The sequence below is a fragment of the Pipistrellus kuhlii genome, unplaced genomic scaffold (assembly GCF_014108245.1).
Source record: "Pipistrellus kuhlii isolate mPipKuh1 unplaced genomic scaffold, mPipKuh1.p scaffold_m20_p_3, whole genome shotgun sequence".
NCBI classification, from domain to species: Eukaryota; Metazoa; Chordata; class Mammalia; order Chiroptera; family Vespertilionidae; genus Pipistrellus; species Pipistrellus kuhlii.
The window spans coordinates 40823519-40843590 of NW_023425529.1; the positions used below are offsets into that span (position 1 = coordinate 40823519).

At 58.4% G+C, this 20072-nt stretch overlaps 2 protein-coding genes across 6 annotated transcripts in view; one reads left to right on the forward strand and one right to left on the reverse strand.

Annotated features, from left to right (window-relative positions):
* The first annotated feature begins 1828 nt into the window (after positions 1 to 1828).
* SLC48A1 (solute carrier family 48 member 1) lies at positions 1829 to 20047 on the forward strand. 2 transcript variants are annotated; one of them, XM_045589026.1, is made up of 3 exons: positions 1829 to 2084; positions 7135 to 7302; positions 18797 to 20047. In XM_045589026.1, exons 1-3 carry the CDS (start codon positions 1949 to 1951, stop codon positions 18967 to 18969), a joined length of 477 nt encoding a protein of 158 aa, XP_045444982.1. In that variant the 5' UTR covers positions 1829 to 1948; the 3' UTR covers positions 18970 to 20047. The 2 variants fall into 2 exon arrangements, with proteins under 2 accessions (XP_045444982.1, XP_036312878.1); XM_036456985.2 differs by lacking the exon at positions 18797 to 20047 and adding an exon at positions 7951 to 9088 and having other exon boundaries at positions 1838 to 2084.
* HDAC7 (histone deacetylase 7) overlaps positions 10026 to 20072 on the reverse strand; it is a 35868-nt gene continuing 25821 nt past the window's right edge. For all 4 annotated transcript variants that reach the window (XM_045589001.1, XM_045588999.1, XM_045589000.1 and 1 more), the window contains 11 exons: positions 19894 to 19943; positions 18538 to 18645; positions 17295 to 17350; positions 17072 to 17159; positions 15918 to 16037; positions 15587 to 15684; positions 14059 to 14177; positions 12976 to 13109; positions 12578 to 12662; positions 11316 to 11454; positions 10026 to 11154 (listed from right to left, as the gene is read on the reverse strand). In XM_045589001.1, coding sequence (XP_045444957.1) covers positions 11109 to 11154; positions 11316 to 11454; positions 12578 to 12662; positions 12976 to 13109; positions 14059 to 14177; positions 15587 to 15684; positions 15918 to 16037; positions 17072 to 17159; positions 17295 to 17350; positions 18538 to 18645; positions 19894 to 19943 — 1043 coding nt within the window. In that variant the 3' untranslated portion in view covers positions 10026 to 11108. The remainder of the gene's footprint in view (positions 11155 to 11315; positions 11455 to 12577; positions 12663 to 12975; positions 13110 to 14058; positions 14178 to 15586; positions 15685 to 15917; positions 16038 to 17071; positions 17160 to 17294; positions 17351 to 18537; positions 18646 to 19893; positions 19944 to 20072) is intronic.

Sequence of the window (20072 nt, forward strand, 5' to 3'; positions counted from 1 at the left end):
ACATCAATGAGGAGAGATAATCATTGATGGGCACCTCCTGCAAGCTCCCTACCGGGCATCGAGCCCACAACCCAGGCATGTGCTCTGATAGGAATCCAACCGAATCCATCCCCTCCTGGTTTGTTTGATGCTCAACCAATGAGCCATGCTGGTTGGGCAATTTAAGGATTTTGATGTGGGCAAATTTTTTTGGATTATCCAGATTCTTTTTATAAAAAATATATTTTTATTGATTTTACACAGAGAGGAATTGAGAGGGCAGACAGAGTAAGAAACGTCAATGAGGGAGAAACATCGACCAGCTGCCTCTTGCACACCCCTCACTGGGGATGTGCCTGCAGCCAAGGTATATGCCCTTGACCGGAATCTAACCCGGGACCTTTCAGTCCACAGGCCAACGCTCTATCCACTGAGCCAAACCGGTCCCGGCAGATTATCCAGATTCTTAATCACCAGGGTCTTTATTAGGGAAAAGAGGGAGGGAGTAGAATCAGGGAGAGAGATGTGACAACAGAAGCAGAGTTCAAAGGCATGCTTTGAAAATGCAGGAAGAGGGCCTTGAGTCAAGGAATGTAGTTAGCTATGGACTCTGGAAAGGGCAAGGAAGCAGATTTTCTCCTTGAGCCTTCAGGAGGGCAGTCCTGCCACCCCTTTCATATTAGCCCAGGAAGACCCGTTTTGGGGTCTATAGAACCAGATTATAAAGGTATGCTATTTTAAGCCATTAAATTCATGGTAATTTGTGGGGGGGAAAGAAATGAATACAGAAATACTGGCTACTTATTCTGTGCCGGTATGTGATGGGCCACCCCAAATTGATTCTAAATGCCCTGAGGGCTCTGTGTTAGGTTGGGTTTTCCCTTTCATCTGATTCCCAGGATGGAGGTGAAGTTTGGTAGGGATGGGGTTCGGGGAAGGCTTGTGGAGATCAAAGGAAAGGGGAGCTGTGAGCGATAGTTGGAAGGTGATGGTGGCAGGGATTCCTTCTGAAGAAAGTCTGGGAGGGAACCGGGCAGGGAAAGGGCGGAAGGAATCCTATTCACTGTGTACTTTCATGTTTCTTAATTTATGTTTTCATTTTTTAACGAGACATTCAAATCTCAAATTTTAAAGGAGAATGTGCTGCTGAAACAGGTTTGGCTCAGTGGCCTGCAGACTGAAAGGTCTCAGGTTCAATGCCAATCAAGGGCATGTACCTTGGTTGCAGGCACATGCCCAGTAGGGTGTGTGCAGGAGGGGGCTGATTGATGTTTCTCTCTCATTGATGTTTCTAGCTCTCTATCCCTCTCCCTTCCTCTCTGTAAAAAATCAATAAAATAGCCGAAACCGGTTTGGCTCAGTGGTAGAGCATCGGTCTGCAGACTGAAAGGTCCTGGGTTTGATTCTGGTCAAGAGCATGTACCTTGGTTGTGGGCACATCCCCGGTAGGGGGTGTGCAAGAGGCAGCTGGTCGATATTTCTCATCGACGTTTCTAGCTCTCTCTCTCCCTTCCTCTATGTAAAAAAATCAATAAAATATATATTTTTAAAAAATAAAAAAGAATGTGCCTCCTATCCAGAGATTAAACGTTGAAAGCAGCCACCCACCGCAGCTGGCATCTGTAAACATGTATTGTTGACCCCGCCAATGCCCAGGTACCCTGACATGGTGGGTCTGAGCACAAGCTGGGGATCTGCCCTTTGAACAGGTCACCCCCTGACACCAGAAAGCCCAACCCTCTCAGGACCTCAGGTGCCAGCACTGCGGGCCGGCGGCGCCGGCGGCCTCCGGCCAGAGAGGGCGCTGTTCGGGCGGCGGCGCGGCGCGGGGCGGGGCGGAGGCGCGGAGGGGGCGGAGCTGGAGCGGCCGCGGCTCGGCTCCGCTCCCGGCCCTGCACCTGTGACTCCCGCAGGCTGAGCTCGCCCTTGCGCCCGGCGCCCGCCGCCCGCCGCCCGCCGCCCGCCGCCCATGGCCCCGTCTCGCAGGCAGCTCGGCCTCCGCGCCGCCTACGCCGGCCTCAGCTCCGTGGCCGGCTTCTCCATCTTCATCGTGTGGACGGTGGTGTACAGCCAGCCGTGGACGGCGGCCATGGGGGGACTCGCAGGTACCCCGGGGCTCAGGGGGCGATGGGGCCGGGCGGTGGGGCGAGGGCGGGCGCTCTGCTCCCGGGGCTCCTCGCGGGTGGCACCTCCCTGGGGAGCAAATGGGGGGTGTACCCCAAACACCCTTTAGCAGCGCAGGCCTCTCCCGGCCCGAGCGTTCTCCGAGCCCCGGCGCTACCCGGGTGCCCACGTCCTGCCCGCCGGGCGCCGCCGCTGGGCGAGCGCGCGGCCCCTCCGCCCGCCGCCCCGGACAGCCCCCGCCCTGCGCCCCGCTTCGCTCCCACCGCTTCACTGGGCGATCCCTGGGCTAAGTGTGAAGATCCCCCCAAACACCTGTTCTGGGGGGTCCCCGCTCCCGAAGTGCCTCTTCCTTGGGGGCTGGGTGAGCGCAGAGAGGGGTGAGCGGAAAGGGGGACTGGGGGTTCCCAGGGACCCCACCCAGCGGAGCCCTTGGTGGAGACCTGGAAGAGCACCCTGAGGAGGTGAGGGTGCCACCCTGGTGCTGAGACTCCTCCATCCATGTCTGCTCCCCCGCCCTGGCCGCCCTCTCAGTGCCCCAGGGAGGGAAACGGAGTCAAGGACTGAGCGCTGTGCACCTCTGGGTGGGAGCGCTGTGCACCTCTGGGCATGCCGTGAGCCTCTCTGTGCTGTAAAATTGGTGTGAAAATGAAACTTTTTTTTCTCTCTATGTGCCAGACACTGTTAAGCAATCTGCTTCCATTGTCTCGTTTAATCTTTACGTTAGTCCGGTGAAGTAGGGATTATTACTGTGCCTGCTTAAACTGAGGTTTAGTTTAGAGTAAATACATAGCTCGCCTGGGGTTACACTGCTACATGAAATAGCACGTGTGGGAAAAGACCTTTTGCATGTAAGGATAGTGCTTTTACATATGATGTACTGATTCCATTACTAAAATCCTCTGCCCAAAGAGACCTTAATGGTCTAAGGCAGTGGTCGGCAAACTCATTCGTCAACAGAGTCAGATATCAACAGTACAACGATTGAGATTTATTTTGAGAGCCAATTTTTTTAAAACACTTCTTCTAAGGCCATTTCTTCAAAATAGACTCGCCCAGGCCGTGGTATTTTGTGGAAGAGCCACATTCAAGGGGCCAAAGAGCCGCATGTGGCTCACGAGCCGCAGTTTGCCGACCGCGTGTCTAAGGACAGATAACTAGATTTGCTCATTGCCCCTGAGCTTACGGAGAGCCATCCCTGGGTAGGAAAGGAGCGGAGGGTGAAAGTTCTGCCTTATAAGAGCACATACACAGCCACGGCCTACATAGTGCCACCCAGAGCACTGGGGAGTCAGTCACCAAGGGAGGGTGGTGGGCGCCTTGGCGGGGCTGCTCTCCTGCCTGCCTGGGTGCCCCCCCCACCACCACCTGTGGCTTTCTGTTCTCCCTGTGGGCTGCCAAATGCCTCTGTTCACCTCTCTGCAGACCCCTGACGCCTCCCTCCACCTGGAACCCTCACCATCTACCCTGTTTCTCCTGGTTCTGCTCTCAGCCCTCCGCTTTCCCCTCAGAAAGGTGGTTGTACTGATAAGCCCCGAGATGGGGGCGGGTTGGGGTGAAGAGCGTTCAGGGGTGGAGACCACCCCTGGCATCAGAGCTGGGTGTGTTGGCGTCTGGCCTGAAGCAGTGAGCCCAGGCTGTGTGACCTTGGGCCCGTCAATGCTTCCTGGGCCTCAGTTTCCTCATCTGTAAGCAGTGGGAGGAGATGCCAGTGAAGGAGATCATCTCAGACACCCCTACCTGCTCCACCCCCTTCCCATCTTTCCTCCCAACCCCCACCCAGCTTTTCAGGCCTGAAATGTTACAATCTGGGTCCTCTCTCATTCATCTCACAGCTGCCTGTTGGAAGGCCGTGGGAATTATGCTCCAGGGAATTTTGGGGCTTCCCTCTGACCCCAACCCTGCCCTCTCTCACTCCCTGCAGGCTTCCCTCTGAGGCAGGCCAGCTGTGGAGCTGGGCACCAGGGCAGTGATCAGCGGGAGCAGGTCCTGGTGCCTCCCTGACAGTCTGGCCTTGGATAACCAGGAGGTGGCCATGGAAGGGCCATCGCCGCCTGGCAGTGGTGTGGTGGGGCGAAGGGGGGCGTGCCTGGCCAGGGCTGCCCACGTGCCCACTCCACCCCGAGTGGGTCCTGAGAGTCTGTAGCCAGTCAGACTTCTTCCTCTTTTGGGGGTGATGCATCAGCGAATTTACTGACTTGTAAGCACCCCACTTCTGACTTGGCATTTTCTAGCTCAGAAACTGCCGAGTCACCGGAGGGCAGCCCTAGTGTGAGATGGACTAGGGTGCCAGGCAGGGGCCAGTGGGGTGCTGGTTTCTGGGACGGGGTGAGCCTGGGGCCCCTGCGGCCAGTGGGAAGAGCGTTCAGGGGTGGAGACCGCGCTCTCCCATCCTGGGGGTGCCGGGGACGAAGCTTGGAGGAAAGGCGGCTGCAGAAGGAAGTTTTGGGTGGGAAACGGGAAACACGCGCACCCTTACTCTCCGTCCTGCAGACGAGGAAAGGGGGAAAGAATAGAAAAGTCACCTCAGGAGTCCAAACGGCTCTGTGTTCTTCCCACGGGAGCTGTGAGTGAGTGAGAGGAGCCCTGGGCCTTGCTTTTCCCTGAGAGCATCAGGGTCTCTGTTCCTGGAAGCAGATCGGGCGGGGTGAGGGGTGAGGCCTGGCGTGGACATGGGTGTGGGTGGACCCGGGGACCTGTCCGTTCTGCCTGGACTGTGCAGACCAGGCTCCTGGAGCTCACAGTGTCCCAGGGAAGGGAGCCGGGCTGAGGAACAGCTGCCTCCTGGCCTGAGGGGCCTGTGGGGGCTCCTGCGCCTTCACCTTTGGGTGGAGTGGGGGAGAGAGGTCCTTCCACAGAAAGTGGGGAGCGCTGGGGCAGTTCAGACCGAGCCTGCTTCCAGATGTGGCTTGTGTTTCTCTGGAGGTGAGCCCTGTGTGCAGGGGAAGTGAGAGGTGGGGAAGGCTGTGCCTGCTAATTAACAGACACCCAAGATAGCCATCTGCCTTTCCCTCGGGCCCAGCCCTTTGTGGCATGCGGGCATATGTGGGGGTGGGGGTTTTGGGGGCACCAGTGGACTAAGAGATGGCATTCCCATAGGCCCATATTTCAGCATTAGAAATTGCTGAGTCACAGAGGCATTGCTCTGACCTTTTTTTTTTTTTTTTTTTTTTCCCCCTCCTGAGCTAGCTTCCAGAATCTTTGAGTGGTAGAGCATCCTAGAGCTCAGCCACCCCAGCCACTCCATGGCATATTAAGGAGACAGAGGGCAACGGGGCTGGCCCAGGCCGGTGCCGTTCTGACTGTTCCTCAAACACGCCCGGTGACAATAAGCCTCCTTCCCAGGCCCTTTAAGAAACAGTTGGCTCTCCACATGAGCATTTAGGATGCGCGTGAGAAGGCAGGGAAAGACTCCGGGAAGGGGGTCTGGCACACAACCCAGATCGCGTAAGATACCAGCCGAGCGGAAGCCGTAGGGTTGCTGCTCTGTCCACCTCTGGCCTGCTCCCACTTCCTGCCTCGGCCGAGAGATGCTTGTTCGGGCTCATCCTGATCTCAGAGGTGGAAGGACCCATGTTCCCGGCCTCCCACTCCTCCTGGAAGGTTGGGGTGGGCGGGGGCAGAGCTGGGGGTGGGGGTGAACCAGGGTAGGAGGGGAAGCTGCAGGGTCGGCAGGGCTGCACCTCACTGGAGTCTCCCAAGCTTCTGTGCTGGCGGGACCTTTGGGCTTAACCCTCCTTAGATGTGGAACTCGAAGGCTCTGAGACGTCCTGAGGGAATGGCAGGGAGTGTGGCCCCGGGCTTCCTGGCTGGCAGTCTCAGGGTTTTCGTCCCTTGCCAGGCTGCCTGAATTGTGACAACTACTGGGCTGGTGACCAGAGCATAGCTCTGTGGTGATGCTCCCCTCTGCCTTTTGTTTTCCCTCACTTAACAAACATGTTTATGAAATATTTTGGGCAACTGAAAAAGGGTAGATAATTTAACAAACACTCCTAACACTTACCAGCCAGCCCAAGAATTAAGATATCATAGATTCTGTCAAAGCACTCTTCCCACCCCCACCTCCTTATCCACTTCCTTTTCTTCTCTTTCTTGCCACAGATAACCAACCCCTTCCCCCAGCCAGATGCCCCTCCTTCCTGTGCCTGTGCCCACAGGTCTCCTGACTCCCGGGACCCCCAGCCTGTGTGCCACACCTGCCAGGCTTGCAGCTGGCTCTGCCTCTTTCCTCAGTCCTTGCAGGGACCCTGCAGGCCCGCTGGGGACCCTTGCCAATGGAATTGATATTTGTTCCACTCTTTAGCCTGAGCGGCAGGCACGGCCTGGCACAGAGGGCACTCGTTGTATTGGCTGAGCAGCAGCTGTCATTGTAGGGGAAATGCCCAGCCTGGCCCAGAGGGTGGGCCCTGGAAAGGCTGAGGGCAAGGGAGGAGTGACAGGGAGGACGGCCATGAGCAAGGTCTTGGAAGCCCTGCGGGCTGGGTGGAGGACCACGAGGGTGGGAGGACTGCTTCCCTCACCTGTGGCCCTCAGGCCGGGCCCCCTTCCACTCCGGAATAGTGAGATCCCGGGGAAAACGTTGTTTATGTGGATTATATCTCTGTGTACCCTATTAGAAATGAGAACTGGTAACATTTTTAAGCATTTAAAATATTAAAAAATAACATTGCATTAACACAAGTAGTATGAGGAAAATAGTCATGTTTTCCAAAACAAAAAACAAAAATAAAAATTAGGGAGAATGGTATGGTGTTATCTTTTTTTCTCTCTCTGCTGTGTGACTGAATAGAAGACAGATTCCCTTATCTGCTCTTGCAATCTGGCCCTCACAGGCCCAGAAGCCTCCAAAAACCCCACTCCAGAGTCACGAGACTGCAAAACCAACGCTATCTTTGTATTTCAGCATTTCCTAACCCAGAAATAGGTCTGGCCTAGGGGTCCCAAAGGTCCCTGGAGGCCCCGGGGTCACTGGCTGGAGGCTGGGAGGAGAGGGCGATGGCGGAGCCTGTCCCTCTGACCCCGTCTGTCCCACAGGTGTGCTGGCCCTGTGGGTCCTGGTGACGCACGTCATGTACCTGCAGGATTACTGGAGGACCTGGCTCAAGGGGCTGCGTGGCTTCTTCTTTGTGGGCGTCCTCTTCGCCGCCGTCTCCATCGCCACCTTCTGCAACTTCCTCGTCCTGGCCATCACCCGGCACCAGAGTGAGGGCCGGTGCTGGGAGGCGGAGGTTTGGGGAGGTGGCATGGGGTGCTTACATCCAAAGGACGGCAGATCACTTAAAATCCTGTGTCTGTTTTGTCACCATTAGAGAGGGTTGAATGAGCGTACCCATCCCCCGGGGTGGAAGGGCGTGGGAAGCGCTGAGCACAAAGCACACTGCTGGCTAATTGCAGTACAGTACCATGTATCGATAGTAGGATGGGAGCGCCCCCTGGTGGCTGCAACCAGCAAGAAGCCACAGGCCCTTGTTCCTGACCCCAGGGAATCTGATGTTCAGACAGGTTCAAGGGCGTGGGACGTGGCCGAGGGTGAAAGTGACAAAAGCAGATGATGCCACACACCTGTGAGCGGCCAGCCCTGACCTTCCCTCACTCCACTGCCCGCAAACCCTGGCGGCTGGTCCAGCCTCCACTGGAGGTTGGAGAGGGTGCCCTGTGGGATGGGGCTGGGAAAGAGGGCAAGGCTCTCTAGCGTAAGGCGACCAGATGTCCCGCGTTTGGCGCGACAGTCCTGATTTTTGGCAAGAAAACGCCGCGGGACAAATTGTTAAAAATCGGGACTGTCCCGCCAAAAGCGGGACATCTGGTCACCTTACTTTAGAGTCACAGCCGGGCTCCTCTCCCTTGCAGGCCTCAAAGACCCCAACAGCTACTACCTGTCCTGCGTTTGGAGCTTCATTGCCTTCAAGTGGGCCTTCCTGCTCAGCCTCTACGCCCACCGCTACCGGGCTGACTTTGCCGACATCAGCATCCTCAGCGATTTCTGAGATCTGCACCCTGGGGTCCTCGGGACCTGGACTCAGCTTCTGAGACATCAGGTGGGACTGTCCCACCCCTGGGGCACCCTGGCACCGTGGCGGAAAACACACAGCAGGAAGACGTTGGTCTCCCAAGAAGCCGTCCCGTCCCCTCTGGGGGAAAACCTGGGGGTGGTGGGAGGGGTCAGTTCTGTTGCTTCTCATTAGCCTGGCTGGAGGGAAACTTTCCAAATAGATCTATTTTCTTAGCACGCAGGGAGGAATCCTTGTAAGGGCCAAGGCACCAGTTGAGGGGCACCGAGGCCCTGACCCGTGCCTGGGGGCAGGTGACGTGGTCCCTGCTGCCCCAGGATCTTTCCCCTCAGACCAGGGTCGGAACCTGGGAAGGGGAGGTCAAGTGAGGGGTCTCTAAACCCCAGCATCCCGTCCTATTGTTCCCCCAAGGTCTTGGGCAGAGAATCCAGTGTCCCTGTTCCACCCAGAGGTGGCCTCCCGAGTGTGCTGGTCAGTCATCTCCTTCACCACCCAAGCCCTCCCTCTTACACGCATCGCACACCTCAGAGCAGGACCCCCGAGTGAGGCCAGACTAAGGATCTTGGGGAAGGTGCTCCTGCCCCCAGAAGGGCTTGAGTAGGGGGGCAGCATGGAGCAGGCCAGAAGCACCCCAGATCTGTGCCCACACACCTGCAGCCCTGCATTTCCCCTCGGCCCTCTCGCACCTGCCCCTGGTTCCACCCGGCTCACCCCCTGCTATGAGATGCCCCCCTAACTCCTGCCCCTCACCTAGAGCTTGGATCTTTTTTTTAAAATCTCCTTTTTGAAGAATAAAGCTGCTCTCTGCCCACACACTGGCCCAAGGGCTCCCTGATGCGGGAGGGGAGAGGCTGCTGGGACGTGTGTCTTTTTACGTTAGGTTGCCATTTTGCACGGTCTCTAACCCTTTCCCACCTCAGCTCTTGCCTTACCTGTGTTACTGTCACTTTAGCAGAAATACAGCGACTGTTTGTATCCGACAGCCTCTGGTTGTTTCTTGGGGGGCTGTGAGGGCAGCGGGCGGGAGGGCTGGTGGTGCTGGGTTACCTCATAATGCCATTTCCTTGGCTCACCGTGTGCCCTGGGGGGCAGGGGAGGGGCTGGTGTCTCAGGGGCTGGAGACCCTTCCTCTGACCCCCCCTGGCATGGGGGAACCCCCCGGGCTGACTTTCCTCCTCTGGCTCTCAGCACACCCTGGCCAGTGTGAGGATGCCCATGGACACAGCCTCAGCCAGGACGGATGGGATTTAATGTCTGTCACCAAGAGGCGGGACAGATGGGAAGGGGACAGAGCCACTTGCCTTCATACTCTCCCGGGCTGTGAGGGCTTGGGGCCAGGTCTGAGGTAATGAGGCTCCACTCCCGCTGGACAAGCCCGGCCCCCTCAGAGCCACAGAAGCAGGCGCTGGCAGCCCTGGCACCGTCACCTTGGCATGCGCCGAGCTTGTCCGGGCCCGTGGGCCTCGCTGGTGCTCTCTGAGGCTCAGTATATGCTTAAGAAGTCACGGTGCGTCAGAGCAGGAACCATAAACAGGGCCTATTTCTGGAGCCTTTGACTGGTAAACAGAGGCCCCTGGAGGTGACATGACACACCTGACCTCCCAGCTGGGACCGGAACCAGGCACGTCTGATTCACAGCTCTTTGGGGATGGCTTAGTGAGCAGGTTCTGAACAGCTATATTACTCCTCCCCCCTCACCCCACAGTGGGCCCTCTGTGGACTCCGCCCAAAGCTGCCCCCTCTTATGGCCCCAGGTGGGGCAGCTAGTGTGTTCAGAGTGGATTCTCCCTGCAGGGCAGCTCCATGAGGGGCAAGGCGCCGGAGGGGGGCTGGTCCCTTCTCCCCAGCGAACAGATGCACCCTGAGCTGTGGCGCTGTGTGCCCACTGCCCACCCCACCCCTGTCCTGTGCACCTTTAAAGCAAATAAAACATTTATTGTTCAGATTTTTTTTCCATTTTTTTTTCTCTTTTTTACAAAAACATGCATACATACACAGGGTATGGTGGTCCTAGGGAAGACATGTACGCACACACACACATTCGCACGCACACACACTCGCGCGCACACACACCGTCCTTCTTGGCCCCAGAAGCCTTGACTTTGCCAGTCTGCCTCCCCTCCCCCATGTCTTGCATCTACTCTCCCATCCCCTTCCCCCTCAGCCAAGCTAGTCCTACGTGGGGCAGGAGTCAGCTGGGGTGGGAGAGACCCCAGAACGAGGGCACTCCTGGAGGGGGCAGTGACCGAGGGGTCCCTGGGGGTCACCCCGTGCTTCTGAGGGGAGATGAGGGTTTGGCACCATTGGATCAGGAAGCACAGAACTCCGAGAGCACCCATGTCCTCCACCAGGGCACTGAGAGGGCCGGCCCCAGAGGGGGCCTGCCGGTGACCGCTCTGGAGGGAGCTTTGTCTCACAGCCCGGTGGTGGCGTGGGGCATTGGGGTGGCTTCCATAGTCATTTGAGTAAACAGGCAAGAAGAGGGACTCCCCCTGCCTCGGGGATATGGGAGCCCTTGGGTCCTCCTATCCGTCTCCCTCCCCCCCACTCCAGCCCTCAGAGCCCAGGAAGGGCTGCCCCGGCTGAGGCCAAGTTCACATTTCTGTGTGGAGCCTGGGGCTGTGTGCAAAGTCCAGGGTCTACAGCGCCAAGAATAGTGGTTATGGGTGGGCCTGACTGAGCCAGTCCTCCATGCAGTCCTGAGGGACGGGGGCCCAGCAGGGCCTGGACCCCCACATGGGCAGACTCTGTGTTTCGGAGAGCCCTCCATGGGGTTGGCCGGCTGCCCTGCCTGCCTCCTCAGGGTCCTCTTTGGTCCCTATCCTAGACCCAGGGGCCTTTTCAGTCTCCTCGGAGTGACCACCAAGGGACTGTTCTCTGGCCACAGCTACCTGCCCAGAGGACCTCTGGGAACCCCAGGAGCGGGGGCTGTTGCCAGAGGTCAGAAGAGAACCAGGTCAGAAGGGCAGCGTAGGCCAGCAGAACCATTCCAAAGCCTCAGAGATTCATAGGTTCCTCCTCCTCCACCAGCTGCTCCGAGGGCCTGGGGGAGGAGAAGCATTGGGGTTATGGGGGGCCAGGGGCTGCAGAAAGGGCCTCAGCCCGCCTTCCCCAGAAGACCGAGGAGGCTGGGCTGGCCTCCTGGATCCTCGGGTTGGAAGGGCTCCGGGGGTGGAGAGGCTGTCGGCCGGGGGGCGGGATTACCTCTCTTCAGCCAGGATGCCAACGGAGAGGGATGCCAGGGCAGTCACTGTCTCCACTTCCTCTGCGTCGGCTCCTGGCACCCTGGGCACCCAGGACTCCGGACAGGAGGCCAGGCGCTGCATGCAGCCCCAGTATTTACCTGGGACAAGAAGCCTCGTCAGGGAGGGTGGGGAAAACCAGTCCTCCAGCCTGCCTCCCCACACAGCCCAGGCCGGTACTGAGACCGATATCTCGGGCCCAGGTCCACGAGTAGCGGCTGTGTCCTCAATCCGGGGTCAGTTCTCTCACCTGCCTCTGCCCTCCAGGCACAACCTTCCTCGACTGGGCCCCCACAGCCCTGACGTGGGGAGCAGAGCAGATTCAGCGTGGCTTTGAGGGGGCCTCACAGGTGCCCCAGCCATCCTCCCCGCGTTGGCTGAAAGGTCGCCTCTAGCCTGTTCCCATAGGTGCAGGGTTCCTGAGAGCATCAGCCCCAAGCCACGGTCAGCGCAGGTCCCGGGAAAGGAGCAGATGGCCAGTCCAGCCATGGTCAGCCCAGGACCCCGCACAGGGAGGCTGACTGTCACCGTGGGGTGGCCATCGGCCAGCCGCTCCCCCGCCCCGGGCTGCCCCGTGGACAGGCCCACCCTGCCTGCTGTTGAGAGAGGTCGGGTCCAGTGAACACGCCCAGAGCCTGGCGCAGAGCGAGGGCTCTGGACACAGTGCCAGCGATGTCTTTGTGTTACCTGCATGCCCTTCCTGAGCCCGGATGCAAGGACACGTAACTTATTCCTTTTTGTCTCCCTCGCATAGATCATGGGTTTTTACACAAAATGCTCCCTAGGCACTGAGCTGAAATGGAGATTTTAAAGTGCGTTCCAAACGTGGGATTATCTTAAGACCCAGCCCCCCGCACGGGCAGAGCTTCTGGGCCCTGTGGCCGGGGCTGAGCGGGACTGAGGGTTGTGGTGGGAACCAGCACTGTTAGCAACAAGCCTGAGTGTAGCTGTTCACTGGCCCTGGCCTGGGGCTGTGGCTGGAGATCAGAGCTCAGTCCTGCCTGGAGGAGGCAGCCACTGTCGGGAGGTCCCTGCGGGGTCCAAGGGGAGGCTCTGAGGGTACCCACACTTGGGGTGCTGCCCCACCATGCGGCTAAGGTAACTTATAGGAAGCCTATTCCTGACCAACCCCCAGGTTCCTGGCAGTGGAAGCCCTGGTGACTGAGAACAGCACCCCTCAGTCCTCCCAAGTCTGGGGCCAGCGGGTGTCCTCTCCACACTCACTGTGCACCCGGATCACAGCTTCCAGAGATCGGATGGCGTTGAGGTTGGGTTTCTGTTTCCAGCCTTTTTCTGCGAGGGGATCGACCTACGGAAGAAAATAGTACATCAACCACCAGTCTTGGGGACCCATAGCCCAGGTCCCCCCATGCCAAGGGCCCTGGCTTTCTGGTTTCCGGGCACAGACGCATGTGCCTCTGGCTCTGCCTAGGGCAGGAGGTTCTGGCTCCGAACCTCACCTGGGGAAGAGGCACCCACTCTGTCCCCCTTGTTCCAGGCCCGGCCATCCCGCCCTATCTGTGAGCCCTCAGGGACGCACCCCGTCTGTCTGCTCTTTGGGGCAGTCCTGCGAGTGCCAGGCTCCTGCTCCCACAGAGGCTGGATGGGGGCGAGCAGCTCACCTTATTGCCCAGGAGAGCAGCCACACAGGCCTCGGAGGCGTCACAGATGGCTGTGAGGTCGTGGCCGCCCTCCAAGGCCAGCACCACTGCACCTCCGGCCAAGCTCATCAGCTGCTGCGTCATGTACCCAAAACCTAGGTATTGGAGGAAAGCGGAGGAAAGGGAGGGAGAGGGGTGGAGGAGAGGTGGACGCTTTCCACCTATTATGTCCCTGCTTGCTTCTTCCCTTATAAATAACTAGAGGCCCAGTGCACGACTTTCATGTACTAGGGGGGAGGGGAGGGGCCCCTCAGCCTACACTGCACTGGCAGACATCCCCCGAGGCTCCCACCACCGCCTCTGTGCTCACCAGCTGTGAGCCCAGCTTCTGGCTGACCAGCGCTCCCCTATGGAGGTGCACTGACCGCCAGAGGGCAGCTCCTGCATTGAGCATCTGCCCCCTGGTGGTTAGTGCGCGCCATGGCAATTGGTCGATCCGCAGTTCGGTGGATTTGCTTACTAGGGCTTTATTATACAGGATGATGCAGATGCCACAATCTCTACCCTCCCAAGCGCTTTCACATGGAGTCCCCTGTAAAACCCATGAGTATGCCTCACTCGGGGCTCAGAGAAGTTAAGGTCCGTGCACAAGGGTTCACAGCTAGTAAAAGGCAGGGCTAGGACTTGAACTGGGGCATTGACTCCAGCGACATCCTTTTCACTGAGCCTCACCATCTTTTCTTTCTGTCCTGCAGGCCCCGTGGCCCAGCAGGCTAACCGGGCTCCCTTAATTCTGAGACCACTGCTCCCCTATCCTCCCTCAGGAGAAGCTGCGAGCCCAGCCTGGGACGACACACTTGGGGGAGGGGAGGGAAGCCCTATGGCTGAGCTTCCTGTGTCCCCAGGGTGTGACTTAGTTAAGCTTTCCGTGGTGAATGGAGCTGGCCGTGAGAAAGGGCCCTGGCTATGCTGGGCGAGGGGAACCCAGGGAATCCCAGGGCTCCAGCCGCCACCCCCCAGTCCTCACACTCATGGTCCCGGCCGGACACAGCCGCCCTCCCCTCCCAGCCCCGCCCTCACTCCCCTGGGCTGGGCCCTCCTTACATTTTGCGGAAACATGGTAGCCACCCAGGGGGGCCGGGTGACCCTCGGCAGCATCAAACCCAGCCGACACCAAGACCAGGTCCGGAGAGAACTCGCGGGCGATGGGCATCACGACTATCCTGTGAGGGTGCGAGGAGGAGGGCTCACCACACGGCAGCCTTGCTGGGCGGAGGCCAAGGGCCTCCATGGTGCCAGCTCTCTCCACCACCGTTACTGGGGGGCAGCCTGCTATTAGGACTCTAAGATACTCAGTCTCCCAGAAGAATTAATGGATCCCTCTGCCTGCCTTTTGTTTTTTTAATCCTCACCCGAGGATATTTTTTCCATTGACTCTTAGTGAGTGGGAGGCAGAGGGAGAAAGAAATACCAACACAAGAGACACATTAATTGGTTTCCTCCCATTCCCCCCGCTTGAGCCCTGACAGGGGCCAACGTCAAACCTGCCACTGAGTTATGTGCCCTTGAACAAGAACTGAACCTGCAACCCTTTGGTCAGTGGGCCAACACTCTAACCACTGAGCAAAGCCAGGGCCCCTCTGACTTCTCAGACCTTAGCTTCTGTACACGAATGTGCCATTACCCTGACACAGCCTAAGGGCACACACCAAGCATGCTTAACTGGTACAAGGCAGGAAGGAGCCAAGATGGGGTACCAGAGGGGATGAAAGAGTGTGTGTGTGTGTGTGTGTGTGTGTGTGTGTGTGTGTGTAGAGCGCAGTGGTCAGAGCTACAAAAAAAGTACAGGTCATTGAGCCTCAGGGACTAGAAATACTCAGTACTTAGTTGCCACCACACCTCGCCATTCACCACCCAAGAGCTGACCAGGATGCCTAGACTCTGAGATCCTGGGCTACCAGATGTACTCTCTCCTCAGCCCTGCCAACCCCCGCAGCTGCCTCCCTACATCCCTGGCCCACCTCTAGGGTCCATTTTGGTGTCTTCCAAAGCCTTGGGCTACGGGCAGGGCTTCTACAAAATGAGCTCTGATGGGAAATGTCTCAGGAAAGTATTTGGAGACCTATTTCCAGATCTCCTTTTCCCAAACGGAGTGGTGGAGCCCAGGAAGAACTATATAAGGGCCCTTGCACAGGGCCCAAAGCTGCTCTTCTAGAATGGCTTTTCCTAAGCAACTCCCCCAATACGGACACCGTCTGCTTTCCCTCTTTCTCTGCAGTTTAAGTTTCTCACCTTCTGCACAAAGCCCACCTCCAGGCAGCTTTCTTGGACTGAATGCTCTGCTCACTCCACCTGCCTGGCTCCCAGCACTCAGCTCAACACTGGCTCTTGGTAACAAATGGCTTTACAAAGTGCCCTTGGACTGTTTCATTCCATTTCCTGTCTTCGCATTGGAGCTGGAGGCTACTAGAGGCCAGTATGACAGTGCCGTTGCTTTTGTTTGCCTCGGTTCTGGGGCTGGCTTATAACGACTGGTAACTGAATGAGGACAGGCTGACAAACCAACTGCCTGCCTCCAGCCTGGGGCTGCTGGAAAGGGTGGCCTTGATGCGCCAGGCCTCAGAGCACTTACCTGAAGGCAGCCAGGTACTCGGGATCCCCCATCGGGGGGTCCAGGCCTCCGGCCCAGGCCACGTTAACGTTGAAGCCCTCGCCGCTGCCGGCTCCCACCTGGAAATCAGGATGCAAGAGAGACGTGAGGAGAGCAGCGTCCCGGGAGAGGAATCCCAGGATGTCAGCTCTGCAAGACCAGCTCATGTACCCTCTTCACTTTCAGATGGAGAAACAGGACCAGAGAAGCTACACAAGCTATCCAGGACCACACAGCTGGCTGGGACAGAGGCAGAGTGGGTCACGGGAGAGAGTCAATGGGGCTGGAAGAGGCAGACCCGACACGTGGTTACCTCCTCCACAGCCCCGCTGCCCGGGAAGAAGTTGCCGCCGTCATGGCGATGCAGGGAGATGTAGAGCACGCTGGGGTCCTCGTAGAAGGTGTGCTGGGTGCCATTGCCGTGATGAACGTCCTGTGGGAGATGGGCAGTGGATTAGGGAAGGTATGAAAGCGGAGAGATGGAGAGTGGAGCAGGTCAGAAGGGTTTGGGGGTTAGTGACCAGTTTGAGGGTCAGGACCCCTAGACAGGGGGTGAGGAAACTGGAGACCCTAGAGCCAAACTGTTGAGTAATACATCCGTGGGTCCCCTCTGAGCCTCAGTCTCTCCGTGTGTGCAGAGATGTGTGTATAACACGCTGAATGGGGGTGGCTATCATAGGAGAGCCTGAGGGGAGGAAGCAGGCCTGACCGTGAGAGTGTGTGGGAGCGGATTAGTGGAGGAGAGGGCAGAGTCCAGGATGATACATCAGGAAATCTCACTGCTGTGTCGTGTCCAAGGTCATGGGATGATGCGGGTGATGAGAAACAAACTCAAGTACCGAGGGGCAGGCACGTGCGGCCCATCGCCATCCATCCCAGGGAAAGCAGTGGCTCTGCGGTCGGTAACTCACGGCCTCACTGTCCTCAGCTTCTGACCAGGCATGTCCCATGCACAGGTGTCAACGCAGAGTGGGGCAGCTTATACTTAGATGCACGTTCGCTAGCACTAAGCAACTGGTTTCAAATCTGGCTTAGGACAGACTGGGTGCGTGGCTGTATGCAAGTTACTGAACCTCACTGTGCTCACTTCCTTTTGTCTGAAAACCTGTTTACAGTCAGGAGCGACTACGTCACATGTGAAATCCATCAGTGTTTGGATTCGATCAGTGGAATGTTAACGTTATCTGCTGTCACTATGACTGTCATTGCCTATAGGGGAAATGCAGAAATCAGAGCTGCAGAAAGAAGCCAACAGAGGCCAAAAGACAGCACTCAAGTGGTTCCTTCCTCCCAGTGTGGGCGTCTGTTATGCTGAAGGCCTTCCCAGACACCGTCTTCTCCCTTTTATACAAGGGGGAAACTGAGGCTCAGGAGGCCAATGCCGAGCGAGGACATGGAGCCACATTTCCTGACGCCGGGCTCAGGACGCTCTCCACGGGGCTCTGGGTCTGAGCGGCCAGGACATACCCAGTCCACAATGAGGATCCGGCCGGCCTTGCCCTGTTGTTGCAGCTGCCGGCACGCGATGGCCACGGAGTTGAAGAAGCAGAAGCCCCTGGGAGGAGGAAAGGGCAGTCCTGACAGCCCATCCTTCCTGCGCCTCCACCTGTCCAGCCTCCCCTCTCCCCCTGCTCCCGGCCTGGTCCAGCCCCCAAAGGCTCTCCCCGCCTCGGCCTTCCCCAGACCTTACAAGGCTGTGGAGCGGTCCGCATGGTGTCCTGGGGGCCGGACCACGGCAAAACCATTCTGGAAATGGAAAGAATGCTTATCAGCCGCAGGGCCAGCCCTCTGACCCCATTGCTATAAACATGCCCCAGCTCCAGTGCCTCCGGGGCCAGCATGGGTCTGAAGGGCCCCGTTCTCAGCCCCAGGCTTGGCATCCTCTGCTTCCAGGTTGGATGTGAACAGAGAACACCCCCCTCCCCCGCCCCCCTCCGTGTGTGTTCTGGCTGTTCGCACTTCGCAATAACAGCTGTTAGTTGGGCCAGAACTTCGTGCCTGGCACTGTGCTAAGCTCTTTATAAACACTGGATTTCACCCTCATAACATCTCCATGAGATAAGCATTATTATTAGCTCCAGCTTGCAGACAGGAGAAATCTGACGTTTAGGTGGGTTAAGCAATGTGTGCAAAGTTGCCTGGTTGTAAACGGTGGAGCCAGAATTCTAAACCCAGTTCTGTGCCCTTAACTGCAAAGACCCACCAAAGGGCTTTGACACTGAGGACACCGTGACCACCTTGAGCTGAGCTCCTAAACTGTGTGTGTGTGTGTGTGTGTGTGTGTGTGAACCTCAGGACAAGCCCTTGTAAGGTGTCCAGCCCAGGTACCAACCCAGTCTATAAAACTTCAGCATTGTAGGGGTTTGTGTGTTGGGTGGCAGGAGTGGTGGGGGTGGGGAGGGAGGAGAGAGAGAGAGCCCGGCCAGTGTGGCTTAGTGGTCGAGCATCAACCTATAAATCAGGAGGTCATGGAGCACACGGGTTGCAGCCTTGATCCCCAGTAGGGGGCATGCCGGAGGCAGTCGATTGATGTTTCATTGGTGTTTCTATATCTCTATCCCTCTCCCGTCCTTTATCCAAAACTCAATTAACAAAAAACTTCAACACCGCAAAGAAACAATCTGCCAATGCACGGAGGTCCAGAGATGCCTGCAACTCGCCTACAGGCACACGTTGGGTCTATGTTAAATGATCCTGTGTGATCAGGACCTGTGTCTCTTGGAGACCAAAGGTTCAGGGTCACGGTGGTGGACTCTCCGCCAAGAAACATGAACCTCATTTTGGTCCCCAGAGCTCTTGATTCCCCTTCCAAAACCCCGTGGTGCTATCCGAGAGAAATGAGGTGCTGGGGCTCACTCCGGGTCTGGCCCCCGTGCCGCCCCATTCTGCTACCTCCTTCCGCGGCGTGCCCACCTCCCGCCCCGCTGTCCTACCTTCAGCTCCCGGGAAGCCACTTTGAAGGCCAGATCGGTGACGCTGCCGGCGGCCCAGCGGGCTGCGTTGGAGGAGTGCAGCTCGTTCCAGACGGTGTCAGTGTCCACCTGCGGGGGCCAGAGTCAGGGCCCGCATCATCCCAGGCTTTCCACAGGAGCCGGGGCCCATGGGTGGTGCCCACCCCGTGGCCAGGACCCCAGGGGCAGGGAGCTGGGCAGACAGTGCTGCCTCCCCAGTGCCCCACCACCCAAAGGCAAGGCCTCCGGTACCCCCGGTCCCAGCAGGACGTCTCCTTCCCCGCTTCAGTCCACATCACCAGCCCGTATCTGGCCAGCGCTCCGCTGGCGCCACGGCACCTGCCTCCCCGCCAGAGGAGGGGGCATGGCGTTACCTGGGCGGGACTTGGGGTTTGGGCCTGGAGGGGGTTTTGAGCCCCAGCCGGCTCTGCTCAGGCCCTGCGGGACGTCGGAGCTCGAGGGGCCGTCTGCACCTCTGTCTTCCACTCGGGGCCCCTAGCCCAGGCTGGGAGGCCCCCCAAACCCAGTCCCTGGGCCTCAAGGCTAGGGAGGGGCCGGGCGGCATGATGGGGAGATGGGGAGGGCGAGGCGGACCAAGAGAGGCGAGGAAGGCAGAGAGAGTCTCAAGAGGCTGGAGGAAGAGAAAGAGAGACAGAGAGAGAGGGAGAGAAGGGAGGAGAAAACAGAAGCAAAAACAGTTGGAAAAATCAGAAAGTGGCAAGAAATGGGAAGTTGTGAATAGGGCGCTGACTGGCTCCCCACAGTCCCCCCTATAGCTACAGCTCCCCTTTCCCTCCGGAACTGGGCCTCCATCCCCATCCTGCCTCCACACCTGGCCGGGCAACCACTGCAGGGACCTTTCAGGCACGGCGGGCACTGCTAGGGAGGCAGGAGCCCCCCACGCAGGAGGGAGGGAGGAACGTGGGGCGTGGGAGGGACGTGCCCGAGTCCCCAAGGACACCGGAGGCACCCACAGCCCCAGCCCAGGCAGCCCAGACTCTGCCTGGGAGCTCCCTCGGTGAATGGCCAGTCCCGACCCCTGGGGTCATATGAAGGGAGATGGACTCGGCCCTGCTCTCTGAGCCTCCCTCGACATTGACCCAGCGCCTTCTCGGTGTGAGGCACAGGCTCCACACTTAGGAGATACTGGTGGGCTGGCTGAGGACAGATCTGCCCAGAAGGCGCTGCTAGCCAGCAGAGGGGCATTATGGGACAGTCCCTGGCCCACTGGGTCTGGCAGAACCACAAGAACAAGCAGGCAGGGCGGGGCCCGGGGGGAGTGGAAAGGAGCCTGAGAGCCCGTGGCGATGCCTGCTCGAGAACCCCGGGCACACTTACCCCAACCCCGCCACAGGGCAGCATCACAAATACCCGCTGTGCCAGGAGCCCTGCGGAGAGAGGCCGGGGTGTGGGAGCTGAAGCCTCGCAGCTCTGGCCTGGCCAGGACACAGAGGCCCCGGAACGAGGGCCGGGGTGGGTGCACGGGCGAGGGGATGGGCAGCAGAGGGGCCAGGGGA